Genomic DNA, 22,250 nt, shown 5'->3' on the forward strand with positions numbered 1-22,250 from the left:
TGGCTACATCAGGGGTGTGTGTCCTAAGAGTCAGTTTGGTGTAGTGGTTAAGTGCGCGGACTCTTATCTGGGAGAACCGGGTTTGATTCCCCACTCCTCCACTTGCACCTGCTAGCATGGCCTTGGGTCAGCCACAACTCTGGCAGAGGTTGTCCTTGAAAGGGCAGCTGCTGTGAGAGCCCTCTCCAGCCCCTCCCACCTCACAGGGTGTCTGTTGTGGGGGAGGAAGGTAAAGGAGATTGTGAACCGCTCTGAGACTCTGTCCTTGAAAGGGTAGCTGCTGTGAGAGCTCTCTCCAGCCCCTCCCACCTCACAGGGTGTCTGTTGTGGGGGAGGAAGGTAAAGGAGATTCTGAGCCGCTCTGAGACTCTTCGGAGTGGAGGGCGGGCTATAAATCCAATATTTTCTTCTTCTTCAAAGAAGGTCCTGCTAGAATTCCACCCCTGGCCATTGGTATTCTACCATATTGCTGGCATTTCTTTCAGATAATTGAAATGCTATATTTATTTGCATTTTTATCCTATCCTTCCCCTAAGGATCTTGAAGAAGTGTACGCTGTTCTCCTCAGCTCTGCTTTATCCTCACAATAATCCTGTGAGGTAAGTTAGGCTGAGAAAGAGAGAACTGAACCCATCAAGCTTCCATGACAGAATGGGGATTTGAATTCAGGTTTTCCCTAGTCCGAGTACAGCAGTGTACTCTCCTGCATTTCACATATTAAATTGACAATATACTGGTGGTTTAGGGAGGTGAAATTTATTAAAATGATGCTTTGGTGAAAGGGGCCCCGTGGCACAGAGTGGTTAAGCTGTAGTACTGCGGTCAGAACTCTCTGCTCCCGGTCTGAGTTCGATTCCGGTGGAAGCTGGGTCCAGGTAGCCGGCTCAAGGTTGACTCAGCCTTCCATCCTTTCGAGGTCGGTAAATTGAGTCCCCAGCTTGCTGGGGGGAAAGTGTAGATGACTGGGGAAGGCAATGGCAAACCACCCTGTAAAAAAGTCTGCCGTGAAAACGTAGGCTGCGACGTCACCCCAGAGTCGGAAACGACTGGTGCTTGCACAGGGGACCTTTCCTTTCCTTTTCCTTGGTGGAAAGATTGATTATTCAAGGAGAGAGGCAGGTAGTGCTTCATTTCTCTTCTCTAGAAAGTAGGTATTTTGCATAAGAACATAAAAGAAGCCATATTGGCTCAGGCCAGCGGCTGATCTAGTTCAGCACTGTGTCATACAATGGCCATAAACCAGTTGCCATCCGGAGGTTCACTAACAGAGCCCTCCCACTGTTGCCCCCTAAGCAGCAAGAATACAGAGCATCACTGCCCCAGAAAGAGTGTTCCATCTATACCTTGTGGCTCATAGCCATTGATGGACCTCTGCTCCATATGTTTATCCAATCCCCTCTTGAAGCTGTCTCTGCTTATAGCCACCACCATTTCCTGAGGCAATGAATTCCACATGTTGATGACTCTTTGGGTGAAGAAGTACTTCCTTTGATCTATTCTAAACGTACCGCTCATTAATTTAACTTGAGTGCCCTTAAGTTTTTGCAGGGAGAAAAGGACTTCTTTCTTTACCTTCTGTATCCCATGCATAATTTTGTAAACCTCTGTCACAGGGGTGGCCAAACTGTGACTTAGGAGCCACACGTGGCTTTTTCACATATACTGTGCAGCTCTCAAAACCCCCACCATCCTGTTGTCCATTTTGCAGAAGGCATTTGTCTCTTTAAATCAGTTCTCCAAGCCAGCGAGCAGCTTGGAGAAGGCATTTAAAATTAAAGTTGCTTTCTTTCCACCTCTCCGTCCCCAATCTATTTGTCTGCTTGTCTGTCCTCACACATCTGACATTCATGTCTTGTGACTCTCAAACATCTGACGTTTATTCTGGGTGGCTTTTATATTAAGCAAGTTTGGCCACCGCTGCTCTATCATGTCCATTCCTCAGCCATTGTTTGTTTTTTTGTTTGTTTCTGTTAATTTATAGTCCGCCCTTTCCCATGGTGGGCTCAGGGCGGATTCCAACATAGTAAACCATTAAAACTAACAATAAGCAATCTAACAGCTAAAAAGTAAAACAATCAAACAGCTAAAGCAGATTAAAAGATTAAAATGAAACAGTTAAGCCGCAGCTCAGAGTTAGTTCAAGGCAGCATGGATGGCAATTCAGTCATGGAGGTGTGGACATATCACTTAAGGCAGGGGTCCTCAAACTACGGCCCGCGGGCCAGATGCGGCCCGCTGAGGACGTTTATGCGGCCCGTCGGGTTATGGCAAAATCAGACCGGAAGTGACGTTCGACCTAAACTCGCGTTAGCAACGCACACTTCCGGCACTGGGCTGAGGCGGCGGAGACAGAGTGTGAGGTGATACCGAGGTGAGGTGAATTCCCAGGCCGGGGTGTGTGGTGTGGGGAAGGGAGAGAGATGCAGAAGACGGAGAACTGATGGCCCGCGGCCTTGTACAGTAACGGCAGTCCGGCCCTCCAACAGTCTGAGGGACAGTGAACTGGCCCCCTATTTAAAAAGTTTGAGGACCCCTGACTTAAGGCATCCTTGTCCCAGCCTAGGTGTCCAAAAGTATCAGCTGTATCAGCTCGATTTTAGGCAATCTGTGCAGGGAGGCCAGTTTAGATGGAATAATAGGATAAGGATGTCCACCCACCTCAGCCTTAGGCCTGGTGGAACAGTTCCGTCTTACAGGCCCTCTGGAATGGTAACAAATCTGGTAGGGCTCGCACCTCCACAGGGAGCTGATCCCACCAGGTTGAGGCCAGGGCCAAAAAAGCCCGGGCCCTGGTCGAGGCAAGCCCAACGTTCCTTGGGCCAGGGATGGTCAGGAGATGTTGACTGGTCGAGCGCAAAGACCTCTGGTTTCTCTTAACTTCAGCTTTGGGAAGGCTAGCTGTGACATGTCTTCTCACCTGGTTCTTAGAAGCCTTCAAGATATTCAGTCTGGGAATTTGTATGAGAGCATCACTGCTGCTTAGAATCATTCTGCATACCCAGCTGTTTTGTAACCTGTGGTGACTTACAAGGGTTTTTTTTTTTAAACCAAGGATCCTTGATTATCCCTCAGTTCCAACAACAGTTTGCTTGAAAATTCCTCTCTTTATCCTGAAATACTGTATTGGCTTTTCAAAGGTAGGAAAATGTTTGGTTGTAAATACTTGGCAAGGTAATGCATGAACAGTGGCATGCCACCTGCCCAAATAACATTTTCTAAAAGAGAACCTATTTTATGTCTCCCCCACCCCAAACCCTGAAACTGGTTAGGGATGAGGTTTTTTTACAGCCTCGAGCCATTGTTATTCCATATTTCTGGAAGGTTACCATTCCATATTTATAGAACTGATAAAAGGAAGCACTTCTTCACCCAAAGGGTGATTAACATGTGGAATTCACTGCCACAGGAGGTGGTGGCGGCCACAAGCATGGCCACCTTCAAGAGGGGGTTAGATAAAAATATGGAGCAGAGGTCCATCAGTGGCTATTAGCCACAGTGTGTATGTGTGTGTATATATATATATATATATATATATATATATATATTTGGCCGCTGTGTGACACAGAATGTTGGACTGGATGGGCCATTGGCCTGATCTAACATGGCTTCTCTTATGTTCTTATGTTCTTCACCCAAAAGGTGATTAATAAATGGAATTCACTACCGCATGAGGTGGTGGCAGCTGCAAGCATAGCCAGCTTGAAGAGGGGACTGGATAAACATCTGGAGCAGAGGTCCATCAGTGGCTAGTAGCCACAGGGTATTGATGGAACTCTCTGTCTGGGGCAGTGATGCTCTGTATTCTTGATGCTTGGGAGGGGCAACAGTGTGAGGGTTTCTAGTGTCCTTGATCCACTGATGAACCTCCTGATGGCACCTGGGTTTTTTTGGCCACTGTGTGACACAGTGTTGGACTGGTGGGCCATTGGCCTGATCCAACATGGCTTCTCTTATGTTCTTATGACACAGAGGGTTGGACTGGATGGGCTACTGGCCTGATCCAACATGGCTCCTCTTATGTTCTTATGTGATGCAGAGTGTTGGACTTTATGGGCCATTGGCCTGATCCAACATGGCTTTTCTTATGTTCTTATGTGACACAGCGTGTTGGACTGGATGGACCATTGGCCTGATTCAACATGGCTTCTCTTATGTGACACAGAGTATTGGACTGGTGGGCCGCTGGCCTGATCCAACATGGCTTCTCTTATGTTCTTACGTTTGCTTCTCTGCAGTTGAGAACCTTGGTCAGATTCATTTCACATTCTGCATCTATAGCCCCTTCCGAAGTAATATGCCAAGAGTGTATTGAAGATGGAGTTATCCAAGGCTTTGAAGTCGCTGAGAGATCCTTTGGTGCATAGGGTGTGGCACATCTGGAAGCTAGGAACTTGAAGTATTGACCCAGGCTTTCATAGTTACAGAGACTGAGAAATACAGAACGAGAAGAGAGTGGGGAAGAAAAGGCTCTTGGTTGTGGAGACTAAGGAAAGAGATGAAGGAATGCCACCCACAGAGTGGGTACAGAAGCAGCAAGTGCACCCTCTCTGAACTGCTTTTATTAGTGCCAAACCAGGATGATCTGGATTTCAGTAATCAAGTATAGATGACTGGCAGCTCTCCATCACACTGCCACTACTGTGCAGGGGCAAAACTACCCGTAATGTTTGCTTTGAACATCAAGCGAACAGTGCTCAGATGACACAAAGTAAGTCTAAATGCCACTCTGTTTCTTTGCAAAGTTCTCACCATCTCTGGATTTTACTAGCATAGAATGTACCCATTTTCATTCAGATTGTGCCTCCATAAAGAATGTGTTGGCAGAGTAATTAACACAGTAATGGTGCACAACCTGATTAAAGAGCATTAAAAAAAAAAGGTAAAGGTAGTCCCCTGTGCAAGCATCAGTTGTTTCCAACTCTGGGGTGACATCGCATCACAACGTTTTCATGGCAGACTTTTTACAGGGTAGTTTGCCATTGCCTTCCCCAGTCATCTACACTGGGTACTCATTTTACCGACCTCAGAAGGATGGAAGACGGAGTCAACCATGAGTCGGCTACCTGAACCTAGCTTCCGCCGGGATCGAACGCAGGTCGTGAGCAGAGAGCTCTGACTGCAGCACTGCAGCTTTACCACTCTGCACCACAAAGGTTTATTTAGGAACTAATATACTTGATGAGAAGAGGAGAGGCAGAGATCTGTCCCTAATTGCATCTCTAGCTGAGAGACAGAGGGGCTGAGACTGAGAGTGGCACTTCCCAGAAGAAAGAGGAAATGGCCCTAAGAGTAGCAATCCGTCAACAGGCAAGGGATGACACTTAATAGGAGAGAGAGAAGATGCTGTCCTCACTATCCTATCTAATTGTCTCCTTGCTGCCCCCTTCAGGGCCGTCCAACAGAATGAATTCCCCCAGATTGCACAAGATTGCACAAAATTGCACAAGATATCCTTCTTTAAACAAGAGCCAGTGTGCTGTTGTGGTTAGAAGCGTGGTACTAGGCTTGGGTAGGTTCAGGTTCAAATCCCTACTTTTCAGGAAGCTCCCTGAACGAATTGCTTCCTTTCAGTGTAATCTACCTCGCAGGTGTGTTGTAAGAGTAAACTGGAGGAGGGGGAAAGGAAGAGAGCACCTTGGATAAAAATATGGGTTTTGATGTTAAAATGATTATAGCAGGCGCTGCCACAGTGCTCCTGAAGGCATTTGGTTGGTCATGTTTAGAAGCGTGATGTTGGTGTCCAGACAGAAGTATTCCGGGTTGACTCTGGTAGGACTTAGCTGCAATTCTAAGTGAGAAATTAACATTAATTTCTCTAGAAAAAAAATATTTAAGGCTAGTTCATTTAATGCAGGGGTGTCAAACTCGTTTGTTATGAGGGCTGAATCTGACATAAATGAGACTTCGTTGGGCTGGGTCATGATGGCTGGGGACAGGTGCATACCTATTTAAGATAAGGTAGCAGAAATATAAACTTTAAAAAGGACACAGACAAAGGCAAAGATTTTTTTAAAAAAAACAAACAAAACATGCTTGAAACGTTAGCACTCGGTTTTAAAAGTGCTTTCTTTGTATTTAATAATAATAATAATCATCATCATCATCATCAACAACAACATTTTATTTATATCCCGCCCTCCCCGCCGGAGCAGGCTCAGGGCGGCTCACAATATATTATCCAATATACAATAAAAGCATACAATTCAATAGTTACTATATTATAAAACCAACATTTAAAACGTTTCTATTTGAAATTAACATTTCTGGTGCTATATTGTGAGATTAATTATGATTGTAATGGTGGGAAACATCTACAGCGAGTCTATCGATGGCTCAATAATCAAGCAAAGGCCATCTTAAAAAGAATGGTCTTGCAGGCCCTTGCAGGCCCTGCGGAATTGTTCACGACTTCGCAGGGCCCACACTTCGTCCGGAAGTGGATTCCACTGGTGTGGAACTACAATGGAGAAGGCCCGTTCCCATGTGTTCTTCAATTTGGCCTCCTTTGGCCCAGGGATGTTCAGTTGGTTCTGACCTCAGTACTCTCTGGGGGTTCATATAGGGAGAGACGGTCCCTCACGTAGGCAGGTCCTTGACCATATAGGGCTTTAAAGGTAATAACCAGCACTTTGTAACGAACCCGGTATGCAACTGGCAGCCAGTACAGTCCGCACAGCCCCGGCTGTATGTGCTCCCACTTCGGGAGCCCTAGCAACAGCCTAGCTGCCGCGTTCTGCACCAGCTGCAGCTTCCGGGTTCGGCACAAAGGCAGCCCCATGTAGAGGGCATTACAGTAATCCAGTCTCGAGGTGACCGTTGCATGGATCACTGTTGCTAGGTCCCGACGCTCTAGGAAGGGGGCCAACTGCCTCGCCCGCTTAAGATGAAAAAATGCGGACTTGGCAGTGGCCGCTATCTGGGCCTCCATTGACAATGAAGGCTCCAGTAGGACCCCCAAGCTCCTGACCTGGTGCACCGCTTTCAGTGGCACACCGTCAAAAACTGGGAGAGGAATTTCTCTTCCCAGAGTGCCACGACCCACGCAAAGGACCTCCGTCTTCGTTGGATTCAACTTCAACCTACTCAGCCTGAGCCAACCTGCCACAGCCTGCAATGCCAGGTCCAGATTTTTTGGGACGCAGCCAGGGCGGCCGTCCATTAGTAGATAGAGCTGGGTATCATCTGCATATTGGTGGCACCCAAGCCCATACCTCCGGGCAATCTGGGCAAGGGGGCGCATGTAGATGTTAAATAACATCGGGGAGAGAACTGCTCCTTGCGGCACCCCACAATCTAGTGAGTGCCTCTGGGACAGCTCTCCCCCAAATGCCACCCTTTGTCCCCGTCCATCAAGGAAGGAGGAAAGCCATTGTAAGGCCAACCCCCTGACCCCTGCGTCGGTGAGCCAGTGGGTCAGTAACTGATGGTCGACCGTGTCGAAAGCAGCTGACAGATCTAACAACATCAGCACCGCCACGCCGCCTCGATCCAGATGCCGCTGGAGGTCATCCACCAAGGCGACCAGCACTGTCTCCGTCCTATGGCCTGGACGAAAACTGGACTGGTGAGGATCTAAGATTTCTCCCATGGGATCCAGGGAAATAGGCAAAGGAAGCTCTGGCTCTTTTGTTCTTTCCTCAGGGGACCAGCAGGGGTAGGAGCCTCAGTCAATAGAAGGAAGAGGGACTTGGCTCAGTAGCTCTGCTGTGTGATTGAGAGCTTGGCAAAGCAAGCTCTGCCTCCCCAGCCAATGGAGAAAATGGAGGCTTTGCTCTATAGCTCCAGGGCCTTGGTCAGGGTCTTTCGCATCACCTAGTGCTGGTGTTTCCTCTAACCTGTGTGTGCATGAGCAACTGCTCATTAACACAGAAAGCCCCACTCAGCAGCAATCTGGAGCCACGCAGGGTCTTGAACTACTTGTTGCCCATTTTAAGATTACAGCAGTTCTGTTCTGCTCAGGATGTGAATTGCTCCACTCAATAAAGGAAGAAGCAATAGAACATTGCCTAGTACCTCATTTTTTTTTTTAAACTGGAGATTGAACCTGGAACCTTCTTGCAAGCAAAGCAGCTTCTATGCCCTAGAATCACCGGAATGTATTCACCCTCCTTCCTTGTTCATTGAAGCCAGTCTTATATTTATTCATAGGGGTGTGGAAACTTGCATCTGCATATCAACCAAAGTGCCTCTTCCTTCAGATCCTTTGGTGTTTTGCAAATTACAGGGATGGGTGTGTGTGTGTGTATGTTTGCACCTTAATGACTTTGACTCTGATAAGCTTGTCTTGGCTTGTGCCCATAATCTTTGAGAAGAATTCACCCTGATAGTCTGGGTCCTGTGCTTCTTCTAACTTCATATGTAGGCAAGATTATATTAGCCAAGCAAATATATTCAAGTGTATGATAATCAGCCAAATAGAAGAAGATGAAGAAGATACTGGATTTATATCCCGCCCTCCACTCCGAATCTCAGAGTGGTTCACAATCTCCTTTATCTTCCTCCCCCACAACAGACACCCAGTGAGGTGGGTGGGGCTGAGAGGACTCTCCCAGCAACTGCCTTTTCAGGGACAACCTTTGCCAGAGCTATGGTGGACGCAAGGCCATTTCAGCAGGTGCAAGTGGAGGAGTGGGGAATCAAACCCAGTTCTCCCAGATAAGAGCCCGCACACTTAACCACTACACCAAACTGGCAAACGATCAGGGTGTAGCATTTTAAATCCCACAGCAGATGGTTGTGAAGGAGCTATCTTCCTCCCCTGGAGTCCTTCCCTTCCCTGTTAAACAAGAATAGGGTTGCCAAGTCTAGTTCAGGAAATATCTGGGGACTGGGGTGGAGCCAGGAGCAAGGGTGTGACAAGCATAACTGAACTCCAAAGGGAGAAAAGAAAAGGGACTGCATGCTTTTAAGTGCTCTCCCTCCATTTGGAAATCATGAAGGATATAGAGGCACCTTCTTTGGGGGCTCAGAGAATCGGACCCCCTGGTCCAATCCTTTTGAAACGAGGATATTTTGGGGGAGAGGCACTGGATGCTATGTGACAAATTTGGTGCCTCTACCTCAAACACGCCCCCCTCCACAGAGCCCCAGATACCCATGGATCAGTTCTCCATTATACCCTATGGGAATTGGTCCCTTTAGAAAATAATGGAGTGCCCAGTAGACATTTCCCCCCCCCCCTCGGTTTCTGATGCCCCTGAAGCGGAGGGAGGGCCTCCAAACCGTGGGATCCCCTGCCCCCACCTGGGGACTGGCAACCCTAAACAAGAAGGTGGAAACCTTCATTTGGAGAAGTGGATTCACACTGGTTTCTAAGCCCCCAGCGCCCCTTTGTTTTCCATTTTTACGAAGTGATGTTTCTTTAACACATTAAAGTTTATCGCTGTCAGGTCTACTTGCTTTCGATCGCAGAACGCTTTTCTAATGTTCTGATATATAGCATGATAAAACTTTTTAATTGTGGTCCAATGAGATTTGACTTTTTCCTGGAGCCCTGAGAAAGTATGCAGGACTTGTCGCCCTTGGGTGTTACCCTCCACCTAGTTATTTATGCTTGCTGATTTAAAAGGACTCGAGCATTCCGATCTTGCTGCAGCATTGCTGTCTATGGGTTGTCCAGGTAAACAACATGATATATTAACTCATGGGAACATTCCATGGCATCAGAATGCAGGTTTCCATTTCTCTCCCCCGCCCCCCTCTTCAGAAGGGAGCACCTTTAAAGTGAACACCATTATATTGTGGCACCAGCTTTCATGAGTAGAGCTCCTTTGTCTGATACAATAAGACAGGGGTGTCAAACTCAATTGTTACAGGGGACGGATCTGACATAAATGAGACTTTGCTCATAAATGAGACTGGCCAGACCATGTGTGTACCTATTTAAGATTAGGGAGCAGAGATATAAACTTTTAAAAGGACACAAACAAACATGACTAATGATTTTTTTTCTAAAAAAACCTTAAAATAAAACATGCTTAAAATAAAACATAAAGCATTAGTCCCGTGAGTTCCAAGAGCCCCGTGGTGCAGAGTGGTAAAGCTGCAGTATTGCAGTCGGAGCCCTCTGCTCACGACCTGAGTTCGATCCCAGCAGAAGCTGGTTCAGGTAGCCAGCTCCAGGTTGACTCAGTCTTCCATTCTTTTGAGGTTGGTAAAATGAGTCCCCAGCTTGCTGGGAGGAAAGTGTAGATGACTGGGGAAGGCAATGGCAAACCACCCCGTAAAAAGTCTGCCGTGAAAATGTGAAAGCAGTGTCACCCCAGAGCCAAAAATGACAGGTGCCTGCACAGGGGACTACCTTTACCTTTTTAGCAGAGATATAAACTTTTAAAAGGACACAGACAAACATGGCTAAAGATTTTTTTTTTTTTAAAATAAAGCATGCTTAAAGCATTAGCCTCATGAGCTCCAAGAGCCCCGTGGCACAGAGTGGTAAAGCTGCAGTACTGCAATCGGAGCCCTCTGCTCATGACCGGAGTTCGATCCCAGCAGAAGCTGGTTCAGGTAGTGGGCTGCAGTTTGACTCAGCCTTCCATCCTTCCAAGGTCGGTCAAATGAGTACCCAGCTTGCTGGGGGGGGGGGGGGAAGTGTAGATGACTGGGAAAGGCAATGGCAAACCACCCCGTAAAAAGTCTGCTGTGAAAATATTGTGAAAGCAATGTCACCCCAGAGTCGAAAATGACTGGTGCTTGCACAGGGGACTATTTTTTTTTTTAAAGCATTAGCGCTTGTTGGTCTTAAGAACATAAGAGAAGCCATGTTGGACCAGGCCAATGGCCCATCCAGTCCAACACTCTGTGTCCCACAGTGGTAAGAAAAATGACCAAGGGCCATCTAGAGGTCCACCAGTGGGGCTAGAAGCCCTTCCAAAGTGCCCCTCCCAAGCACCAGAATACAGAGCATCACTGCCCCAGACAGAGAGTTCCAACGATAAGCTGTGGGTAATAGCCACTGATGGACCTCTGTGCCATATGCTTATCCCTCTTGAAGCTGTCTATGCTTGTAGCCGCCACCACCTCCTGTGGCAGTGAATTCCACATGTTAATCACCCTTTGGATGAAGAAGTACTTCCTTTTATCAGTTCTAACCGGATTGCTCAGCAATTTCATTGAATGCCCACGAGTTCTTGTGAGAAAGGGGGGGGAAGTTCTTCTTTCTCTATCTTCTCTGTCTCATGCATAATCTTGTAAACCTCTATCATGTCATCCCGCAGGTGATTTCTTTGTGTTTCTCCCGTGGGATCCAGGGAATTGGGCAAAGGAAGCTCTGGCTCTTTCCCTCCCTTCCCAGGGGACTAGGAGGGGAAGGAGCCTCAAGCAATGGAGAAAATCCAGGTTTTGCTCTGTAGCTCTTTTGCAACTGACCATTCCGTTATAAAGCAAGTTGAGATGCAGAAGGAAGCAAGAGAGAGGGAGAAGGAAGCATGTTTAACACCCCTGCATTAAGAACTGCTGTCTGTTGGCATCCAGTGGGTCGGGAAAACAAGTTGAGCAGTGTAAAGAGGCCAGAGCTGAGACCCAAACGAATGCTGTCAAAGCTGCATATGAATTCAGCACCTTGAGCATGAACTTGTTTTCTGCCAAAATCCACTGTTACTAAATGTCCAAAAGGTAAAGGTAGTCCCCTGTGCAAGCACCGAGTTGTTACCGACCCATGGGGTGACGTCTCATCATGACGTTTTCCTGGCAGACTTTTTATGGAGTGGTTTGCTATTGCCTTCCTCAGTCATCTACACGTTACCCCCAGCAAGCTGGATACACATTTTACTGACCTTGAAAGGATGGAAGGCTGAGTCATCCTTGTGCTGACTACCTGAACCAGCTTTTGCTGGGATTGAACTCAGGTCATGAGCAGAGCTTGGACTGCAACACTGCAGCTTACCACTCTGCGCCACGGGAAGTCTGGAGAAGTCCAAATGATTCCTGAGTGTTTTCATGTTTAGCATCTCGGTTTTTGTCAATTTGCTTTCCTTTGTGTAGAGATGGACCAGCTTGGGGTTGCCGTAAGTTGCAAGTTGGGTTGCAGGTTGGTGGTGACTTGACAGCCCTTTACACACAGTGGTAGCAAAGGGTTTTTTTTGTTTTGTATGTTCGTTCAGTGCCCTGTGGTGCAGAGTGGTAAAGCTGCAGTACTGTGGTCTGAACTCGGCTCACGACCTGAGTTTGATTCCAGCGGAAGTTGGGTTCAGGTAGCCGGCTCAAGGTTGACTCAGCCTTCCATCCTTCTGAGGTTGGCCAGCTTGCTGGGGGAAAAGTGTAGATGACTGGGGAAGGCAATGGCAAACCACCCCGTAAAAAGTCTACCGTGGAAACGTCATGATGCGACGTCACCCGAGTCGGAAACGACTGGTGCTTGCACAGGGGACCTTTTCTTTCCTTTCCTTAGTTCAGAGCTGGCCAAGTTGTGGCTTGGGAGTCACACTTGGCTCTTTCACACATATTGTTTGGCTCTCGGAGCCCCCACTGCCCCGTCAGCTGGCTTGGAGAAGGCATTGATCTCTTTAAATCACTTCTCCAAGCCAAGCCAGCTGGTGGCTTGGAAAATGCATTTAAAGTTAAAGCTGCTTTCTTTCTACCTCCCCTTCCCTATCTATCGGGTTGCCTTCCTGCCTTCCTTCCTGTCTTGCGGCTTTCAAACTTTTGATGTTCATATCTTGCGGCTCTCGATCATCTGACGTTTATTCGATGTGGTTCTTACGTTAAAGCAAGTTTGGCCACCCCTGGTTTAGTGTATGTGTGTGTGCTAATTTTGCTGTGGCTATTGTAAATGGGAAAAGGGAGCAATCAAAATGTCCTGAAATGAACCTGGTTCCACTTTTATTGAGCTGCTGCTTTATTGGAGACTTAACAATGCAGGGAAGTGTTGGAGGGAAAATAAGCTTGATAGGGTGCCATCGGTGGGGAAATGGCTAGCTAAAAAGCAGTGAATATATTCCACTGTTCAGTGAAACTTCTTTTTTTCAATTAAAGCAGAGTCTCCTTCCCCCCCTCTACTGTGATGTCAATACTAACAGCACTCTCTCATTGAAATCTGTTGATTCTGTTGCTCTTATGGACATAACTGTATTTCTTGTTCGGCTAAGTTGGAGTTAAAAAAGTAAAGGTAGTCCCCTGTGCAAGCATCAGTCGTTTCCGACTCTGGGGTGACATCGCATCATGACGTTTTCACAGCAGACTTTTTATGGAGTGGTTTGCCATTGCCTTCCCCAGTCATCTACACTCCCCCCCCCCCACTCCCCAGCAGCAAGCTGGGTACTCATTTGACCGACCTCAGAAGGATGGAAGGCTGAGTCAACCTCGAGCCGGCTACCTGAACCCAGCTTCCACAGGGATGGAACTCAGGTCGTGAGCAGAGAGCTCAGACTGCAGTACTGAAGCTTTACCACTGAAGCAAGCTTTCTTTCTTTCTTTCTTTCTTTCTTTCTTTCTTTCTTTCTTTCTTTCTTTCTTCTTGCTTTCTTGCTTTCTTGCTTTCTTGCTTTCTTGCTTTCTTCCTTTCTTCCTTTCTTCCTTTCTTCCTTTCTTCCTTTCTTCCTTTCTTCCTTCCTTCCTTCCTTCCTTTCTTTCTTTCTTTCTTTCTTTCTTTCTTTCTTTCTTTCTTTCTTTCTTTCTTTCTTTCTTTCTTCCTTCCTCTCTTCCTCTCTTCCTCTCTTTCTCTCTTCCTCTCTTCCTCTCTTCCTCTCTTTCTTTCTCTCTTCCTCTCTTTCTTTCTCTCTTTCTTTCTTTCTTTCTTTCTTTCTTTCTTTCTTTCTTTCTTTCTTTCTTTCTTTCTTTCTTTCTTTCTTTCTTTCTTTCTTTCTTTCTTTCTTTCAACATGAGAACCTGCACAATGCAATTTCTGCAGGTAGCTGGATGTGATACAATACCATCTGTAGACAAGCACCGTCTTAAGAGGTTGCATAATTTTAAAGCATGTTCACAATTATCATGAAGATGGATAGGCAACCTTGTTTTTGAACCAACGATGTCTGGATTCAGATCCCCATTTAACCCACGTTCAATCTAGTTATCTCTCTGCCTACTGTGCAGGGTAGAGATACAGAGGAAGAGAGCTGTATGCTGCGCCCCAAGCTTCTTAGAGGAAGCGTGGGAAACCAGCTTCTTACAGAATTTAAATGTGTTAACATTCAGATTGGAAGATCTTCCAGTGGTGTGGAGTGATTGTCTGGCTTTTCGCCTGATGAGTCTCAGAGATGCAGGACAAAATGACTGAATTAAAATGAATGAGATAAGGCACAGCAGATTTTAGCCCTCCCACGTGCACCCACCCTCTCCCTCTCCCCTTCCCCTCCCATGATCTTTAACTGCAGCTATTAAAACTAGACTAGATAGAAGATCCTACAATAAGATTTTCAAATTCTCACAACTGGTGTCTCATCCCTCTTCTTTTCCCATGCTCCTTAGTGGAGGTGACTGGAGACCTGGGGCCCTCAGCCTTTCCAGGCTGGTGGGGACTTTTGGGATTCTGACATGATGTGGTGGACATGGCCAGGAGTGGAATTCTAGCAGGACCTCCTTTGCATATTAGGACACACACTCGTGATGTAACCAACCCTCCAAGAGCTTACCAAAAAAAGCCTTGTAAGCTCTTGGAGGATTGACTACATTGGAGGTGTGGCCTAATATGCAAAGGAGCTCCTGCTAGAATTCCACCCCTGGGCATGACCACACAATGTTTACTGTAGGAGGCAGAGCCAATTACACAGAGGAAGCTTCAGTGCAGGAAAAGAGGGGAATAATTTTAGAAAACTGGGAAAGAGGAATGAGGGAGAATGAAGCCAACACTCCTAGTAGGAAGAATTCTCTAGTATGAATAAATTATCTAATGGAGAATGAAACCAATACTCTAAAACCGCAACACTCCAGAGAGAGTGAAACTTGTGCTCTTTTCTTACATCTTTCCTCTTCTTTCGGCCTCCTCTCTTGCCTGTAAGGAAACAACACAGTCCAGAACTGGTTTAATAATATGACTTATGGACACCATCTGGGAATTGTTTTAAGATTACACTGAATGATTTTATTGTAATTTAATAATGTATTTAATTGCTGTACATCACTCAGAGCTCTGTGAACTTGGGGATTGGGCAATCCATAAATTGTATTTATAAGTAAATAAAATAGTAGCAGCTGCTGCTAAAGCAATGTTATTTTAATTTGTCCAGTCACTTGGATTTCCAGTGGCCAGTCAGAAGTTCTGCTGGGCAAGTGTCCCACCCACTTGCTGGGCACCAAGAAAGGTTTTGGTGGGTGCCTTGGAAGCCCCTGTTCATTGTTCCTTCTAATCTGTGTTAGCTCACTCACAGTTTTTTAGCCTCTGGCTCACACATTTTTGTTGTAGCTCAGGAAAAATGGTCCCAGAGCAAACTAATTTCTGCAGTAGCACACAAAGGAGAATTTTTGCTCACAAGACTCCACAGCTTAGAGGGAGCATGGCACCTTGTTCTAGACACATGATTCTTTCAGTTTTACTTTTCAGTGTCTTCAAAACAAAGAAGGCCAATATCATAGGGACTCTCCTTTCTCTCTCCATCTTTCCTGCCCTAATATCGCAGCCATGGGGAGCTTAAGCAGGATGGGCCAACCAAAGCAAGGGCACGTGCAAACAGATGCATGGCCTTTGCTGCCTGGCTGTGATTCGTTCGGAGGATCAGTTTGAGAGCTGGCAGTCGGTGGAAAAGAGAATGCGCAGCTGTCCAAGGGTGGGGAGAGTGTGGGCAGATGGATGAACTTCAAAAGCTGTTTGAACAGTGACGCACAGAACTCAGAGGGAGATAATTTAGCATACTACAGAGGAGGTAATTAGAGTAGTGAAGGGACCAAACTCTTATCCTCGCAAAATGTAGCCTAGGATATATAATATTATAGAAAAATTAGGCGTTGTTTGTTTGCTTCCTTCGCTTAAGGAAATGCTTTTTGCTTATGGCCCTGCAGAAGAGAGGGATACTACTGCTTTGCTTCCCATTGCTAATTTTTGTGGAGTCTTCTTGCTTTAAGAGTTCTGTCCAGAATAGGTCCAAAAACATAATTTCCTGTGAAAGCAGAACTATATGTTTGAATTAACCTTAATGAAAGCTGCCTTCAGTTTCAGAAATATCTTTTTGAGATCAAAGAGGGGTCTAAAACAGGAGTGTCAAACATGCGACCCGGGGGCCGAATCAAGCCCCTGGAGGCCTCCTATCAGGCCCCCAAGCAGCTGGCTGTCATCTGCATCCTTCTTCGTCTCTCTTGCTTCCTTCTGCATCACAACTTGTTCTGCCTGGCTTGCTCAATCACAAGGATCTACAAAGCCTCTGTTTTCTCTATAGGCTGAGGCTCCTCCCTTGGGGAGGAAGCAGGAAGAGACAGAGCTTGCTTTGCCAGGCTCTCTCAATTGCACAGCAAAGCTACTGAGCCAAGCCTCTCTTCCTTCCATGGGCTGAGGCTCCTCCCCCTCCTGGTCCCCTGGGGAAGGAAGGAAAGAGCCAGAGCTTCCTTTTCCCAGTTCCCTGGATCCCATGGGAGAAATACAAAAAAAGCACCTTTAAGACCAATGATTGCTAATGTTTTAAGCATGTTTTATTTTATTTTTTAAAATGTTTAATTGTGTTTGTCTGTGTCGTGCATAAAGTTTATATCTCTGCTACCTAATCTTAAATAGGAACTCACATGGCCCAGCCCGACATGTCCCGGCCCAACATAGGGTTGCCAATCCCCAGGTGGGGACAGGGGATCCCCCGATTTGGAGACCCTCCCCCCGCTTCAGGGTCGTCAGAAAGCGGGGGGAGGGGAGGGAAATGTCTCCTGGGAACTCTTATTCCCTATGGAGATTTATTCCCATAGAAAATCATGGAAAATTGATCTGCTGGTATCTGGGGCTCTGGGGGGGCTGTTTTTTGGGGTAGAGGCACCAAATTTTCAGTATAGCATCTAGTGCCTCTCCCCAAAATACCCACCAAGTTTCAAAAAGATTAGACCAGGGGGTCCAATTCTGTAAGCCCCAAAAGAAGGTGCCCCTTTCCTTCATTATTTCCTATGGAAGGAAGGAATTGAAAAGGTGTGCCGTCCCTTTAAATGTGATGGCCAGAACTCCCTTTGGAGTTCAGTTATGCTTGTCACACCCTTGATTTTGGCTCCACCCCCAATGTTTCCTGGCTCCACCCCCAAAGTCCCCAGATATTTCTTGAATTGGACTTGGCAACCCTAGCCCAACAAGGTCACATTTATGTCAGGTCAGGTCCTCGTAACGAATGAGTTTGACAGCCCTGGTCTATGAGGACATAACTAAGCATGTCTGAAAAACAAATAGCACGTTGACATTTGTTTGAACACATTTTAAAGCTCCCTTTCCATCAAGCTTAGAGTCCCCAAGCTGGTAAATAATTAAACGCATTTAAACAAGATTAACACGTTGTTGTGTATGCGGACTTTATGTTTCATGTGTGTGGGTAGTTCCTCCCTGGCTCATTGGAGCCTCAAGGACTGAGCTTGGGGACTTGGGAACAATGCGAAGCAGGATCCAAATCTCTGCTTCCCCAAATCCATCACCAGCCCCCTGCTGGTTCAAATGGTCCATTGATGTTCCAGCATGGGAACTTGGGTGTGCATATATTTGGCCCGTTGGCCTAGTACTGTAGTCTATAGAGCTTTGATCGCTGCCATGCAGCCTCTTCATGTATCGAACCCACTGGGGCTTTTTTTGCAGAAAAAGCCCAGCAGAAACTCATTTGCATATTAGGCCACACCCCCTGGCATCACCATTGTTTCACGTAGGGGTTTTTTTGTAGAAAAGACTCAGCAGGAACTATTTGCATACTAGGCCACACCCCCTGACACCAAGCCAGCCAAAACGCCATTCCTGTGCGTTCCTGCTCAAAAAAAGCCCTGGAACCCACTCTTTAACACACATAATTATATAAAGGAAAAGGAAAGGTCCCCTGTGCAAGCACCAGTCGTTTCCGACTCTGGGGTGACGCTGCTTTCACAGCGTTTTCATGGCAGACTTTTAACTTTTTTTGCCATTGCCTTCCCCAGTCTTTTACACTTTCCCCCCCAGAAAGCTGGTTACTCATTTTACCGACCTCGGAAGGATGGAAGGCTGAGTCAACCTCGAGACGGCTGCCTGAACCAGCTTCCGCTGGAATTGAACTCAGGTCGTGAACAGAAGGCATCGATTGCAGTACTACAGCTTTACCACTCTGCGCCATGGGGCTCTTAATTATATAAAAGCAGAACACATAAGGAAGGGTCAGTAAGAATCAGTGAAGAAACAGCAGGGGAGCTACATCAACGATACACTGGTAGAGGACAATAATTGAAGAGGACAAGCAGCTCTCACTGAGGAGGGAATCCCATAATTTTGGTACTTCAAGTGAAGAGGCCATTTCTCCAATTGCCACTCATCTGGTATCAGATGGTGAGGGCATCAAAGGCAGAGTCTTGTTGAAATGTAATGCCTAATTTTCTTGTCTTGACACACGAGTGCCGTGCCAGCTAAGCCTACCAAAATTGTTGTTTGGGTTAATAAAGGGCAATAATGACTTTAAAGCTTTGTTCTCCCCACTCTCTCTGCTTAATTATCGAACTCCAACCTATGACAGTGTCGTGGTCACTCAAAGACTGTTGTCTGTTTCACATTCATTGAATTTCTTGGAGCATTTTTAATTTGTCTTGTTTAAAGGCGGCCATCTTGGAAAAACACTTCTCCTTCTACCCTCTAAATGCCATGGCCAGCTGAAACGGATTGCTCCAGTTTACCAGGCATCCTGCCATATAGCCACTGCCTTGCCATTGGGTTCAGAGCAAGCAAAGAAGCGTTCGTGTTTACAAATGTAAATACAAATGTGATCGGAGCAGCCCCACTCTGTTTACTCAGTTTTCAGTTTGGCAGACTTCACACTCGAGGAGGGTAATAGAATGTTCAGAATGTTGAGCCGCGGGGGAAGGAAAATACATCCTGCAAGTGTTTTTCTTTGGGACGGTCATCAATCCCCCACAATTACAATTGATCTCCAGGCAAATCAAGATGAGTTCCCCTGGAGAAAATGGCTGCTTTGGAGGGTGGTCTAGATGACATGATACTCAGCTGAGGGCCCTCCTCTCCCCAACCCCAATCCCCAGGCTATACCCCAAAATCTCCAGGTATTGCCCAACTCAGAGTTGGCAACCCTAGGTCCCTTCTCTCCCCAAACCCAGACTGATTTCCCACTAGCCTTATGCCGCTCTCACGCTCCTCTTCTCTGTGGGGCTTCCGTCGGATTTCACACTATTTGTCCTGGGGCTGCAACTCGCTCCGCCTTTTTCATGCGGCAAACAGAAACTGGTTTTTAGAGGATCTTGTTTGCTGCACAAAACAGGCAGAGCGAGTTGCAGCCCCGGGGCAGATAGTGTGAAATCTGACAGAAGCCCCGCGGAGGAGAGAGAGAGTGGCATAAGGTGAGTGGGGAATCGGTCCCTGTTTTCCTCAGGTTTCACTCCCTTCCCTGCAACCAAATCTCCAGATATTTACCAACTGTACCCCTGCCTCATAGTTCTTTCCAGCATATGTTTTATGGCTCTCAGCGCTAAAGAACAAAGGAAAATTTTGTGATACACATTTAGAGGCACTAATCCTCTGAATTCCAGGGCCAGGAGGCAACACTGAGAAAGGCCTCAGCCTCTATGCTCTGTTGTTGGCCGTCCATAGAAACTGGCTGGCCACTGTGTGAGACAGGATACTGGACTAGATGGACCACTGGTTTGATCCAGCAGGGCTCTTCGTACATTCTTATGAATGTTGGTGAATGTTGTTTTGTATTGCCAGAAGATATTGGATTTATATCCTGCCGTCCACTCCAAATCTGAGTCTCAGAGCAGCTCACATTCTCCTTTATCTTCCTCCACCACAACAGACACCCTGTGAGGTGGGTGGGGCTGAGAGGGCTCTCACAGCAGCTGCCCTTTCAAGGACAACCTCTGCTAGAGCTATGGCTGACCTAAGGCCATGCCAGCAGGTGCAAGTGGAGGAGTGGGGAATCAAACTCTGTTCTCCCAGATAAGAGTCTGCACACTTAATCACTACACCACATTGGCCTCCCAAATCCAAATTTAATCAGACACATTCCCAAATCCAAGGTGCCCACAGACATAGTGTAACAGCTCATGGTGGATAAAACTACATCTTTGTTAATGTATTCTGCTACCTTGCTGGCTGAATTACATTGAAGGACTGTAAGGCAGAGATGTTCCACCAATCCTTTGCATGAGGACAGCGACAGTTGCCGTGCTGGCACCTTTTTCTCCCCACCCCCTCTTGGGGGCTCCTCCCACCCCCGATGTGATGCAATGACTGAATAAGAGCACTTTAAAGACGCCATCAGGGTTTGTAATTTTTTAATGTAGCTGATTGTATACATATATGTATTTTTTAATGTCCATCGCCCTGAGCCTGGCGCTAGCCGGGATAGGGAGATTCATCAAATGTAATAATAAATAAATAAGAGAACTGTGGTGATTCACTTTGTGTTGCTAGCAATACAAACACTTTAGCAAAGCTCTATATTTATCATCCAGAGGTTTTCGATAAGTAATACTATCTCTCCAGTAGTTCAGTGAAATAACAAAACTTCACGTTACATACATGCTTGAAACTTAGTCTCTTAGTGTTGACTTTTAAATCTCTGTAATGTGTGTTCGTATTTTAATGTCCACTGGTTTTCTTTGAAATCGAGGTTGTCCATTTTTATTTTAGTGATGGAAAATGTCTAGTGGGTAAGCTCAGTTGGTTTTAATTTTAAGTCCTAGCTAGTAGTTAGTTCTAAAACTGCGTTGTTTCATAAAATTTGGTAACATGAACAATACCACTCAAACTGAGTAGTTTCCAAGTCATAATTAACTCCCCCCCCCCTCAAGTGGCTTTACCAGGAAGTCTCATTATTACAGAAATAATAGTCTGTTAAAAGCACATAAAGTGTACTTTATAGAATTTTCCCCCTTAATCATTCCCCATCCCCCCCAAAAAAAATTCAGCTACATATCTGTGGCACACGTTCAGGGCACATAAAATGAACATGGCATTCTTTTATTTTGATGTTTTGTTGAAAATAGATTGGCATTGAGGTGGGGGGAATTTGTAAGATTTTCCAGTTTTAAAATTTGCTGGGAAATGTGCATTTTTGCCCCTGGGTGGAGTTTCCTAGGGCAAGTTGAACATATGAACATATGAAGTCAGTATTGTCTTCTCAGACTGGCAGCGGCTCTCCAGGGTCTCAAGCTGAGGTTTCTCACACCTATTTGCCTGGACCCTTTTTTGGAGATGCCGGGGATTGAACCTGGGACCTTCTGCTTCCCAAGCAGATGCTCTACCACTGAGCCACCGTCCCTCCCCGATTCACTGGTTCACTGGCATTGGCACATTTTCTCTTGCAGACCTGGATCTACTCTTGCAGGACAGTCTGTGTGATTTGTCATGATACCTCTTCCAGTTTTGCCATGTTAGTCCTTGTATTCAGCAATGTGCTGTAGTGCTTTGAGTGTGTTACAATATTAGGCTCTGAGGTCACTTTCCTGAAGTTCTCTTTTCATCAGTGCACAGTCTGAGGGTACGCTGTTTTCTCCATGTCAATACCATAGAGTGTTGGTCAAGATCTAGATTAATGGACATTTTTTTCTCTATTGTTTTTCTTAGGCAAGAAGAGACCAACAGACGAGTGAAAAATGTAAGATGCGAGGGGTGGGTGGGGGAGTTTCCTCATTTTTAATGCTTTGACCCCCATGAAAATGACTTGAAATTTTGATTTACTGGTAGGGTTGCCAGGTCTGTGTTGGAAAATAGCTGGAGACTTTGGGGGTGGATCCAGGAGAGGGCGGAGTTTGGGGAGGGGAGGGGCAGGGCCTCAACATGGTACAATGCTATAGAGTCTACCCTCCAAAGCAGCCATTTAATCCAGGGGAGTTGATCTCTGCTTGCTGGAGATCAGTTGTAAAGGCGAGAGGTCTCCAGGCCCCATGTTCCATGGAACTAATTTCAACCAAAGTACAAAGGGACAATTTAGTTCCATAGAACATATTTCTTCTTGCTATGCACATGAATACATAATGGGTATAATACAAGTTGGCTTCCATTGTAAAACGTATTGACTGGGTTTAACAAAAGACCCTAAGATGGGTAGTTATAATTTGGCCAGAAAAGGCTCACATTAGCTACTGCCTGCTTCTTTGAAAGAGGTTGTAGTCAGAGGTTCTTGGTAATGATCACATATACCACTTAAAAGAGAACTGTAAAATATCTGTTT

General features: G+C 46.2%; 1 protein-coding gene across 1 annotated transcript in view; it reads left to right on the plus strand.

Moving 5' to 3' along the window:
* Positions 1-22,250, plus strand: part of LMO7 (LIM domain 7) — a 252,121-nt gene that overhangs the window by 136,649 nt on the left and 93,222 nt on the right. Inside the window, exon 6 of the mRNA XM_060233592.1 lies at positions 21,644-21,674. Within this exon, the coding sequence (XP_060089575.1) occupies positions 21,644-21,674 (31 nt within the window). The remainder of the gene's footprint in view (positions 1-21,643; positions 21,675-22,250) is intronic.

This window comes from Heteronotia binoei, chromosome 3 (assembly GCF_032191835.1).
Source record: "Heteronotia binoei isolate CCM8104 ecotype False Entrance Well chromosome 3, APGP_CSIRO_Hbin_v1, whole genome shotgun sequence".
In the NCBI taxonomy this organism is placed as follows: domain Eukaryota; kingdom Metazoa; phylum Chordata; class Lepidosauria; order Squamata; family Gekkonidae; genus Heteronotia; species Heteronotia binoei.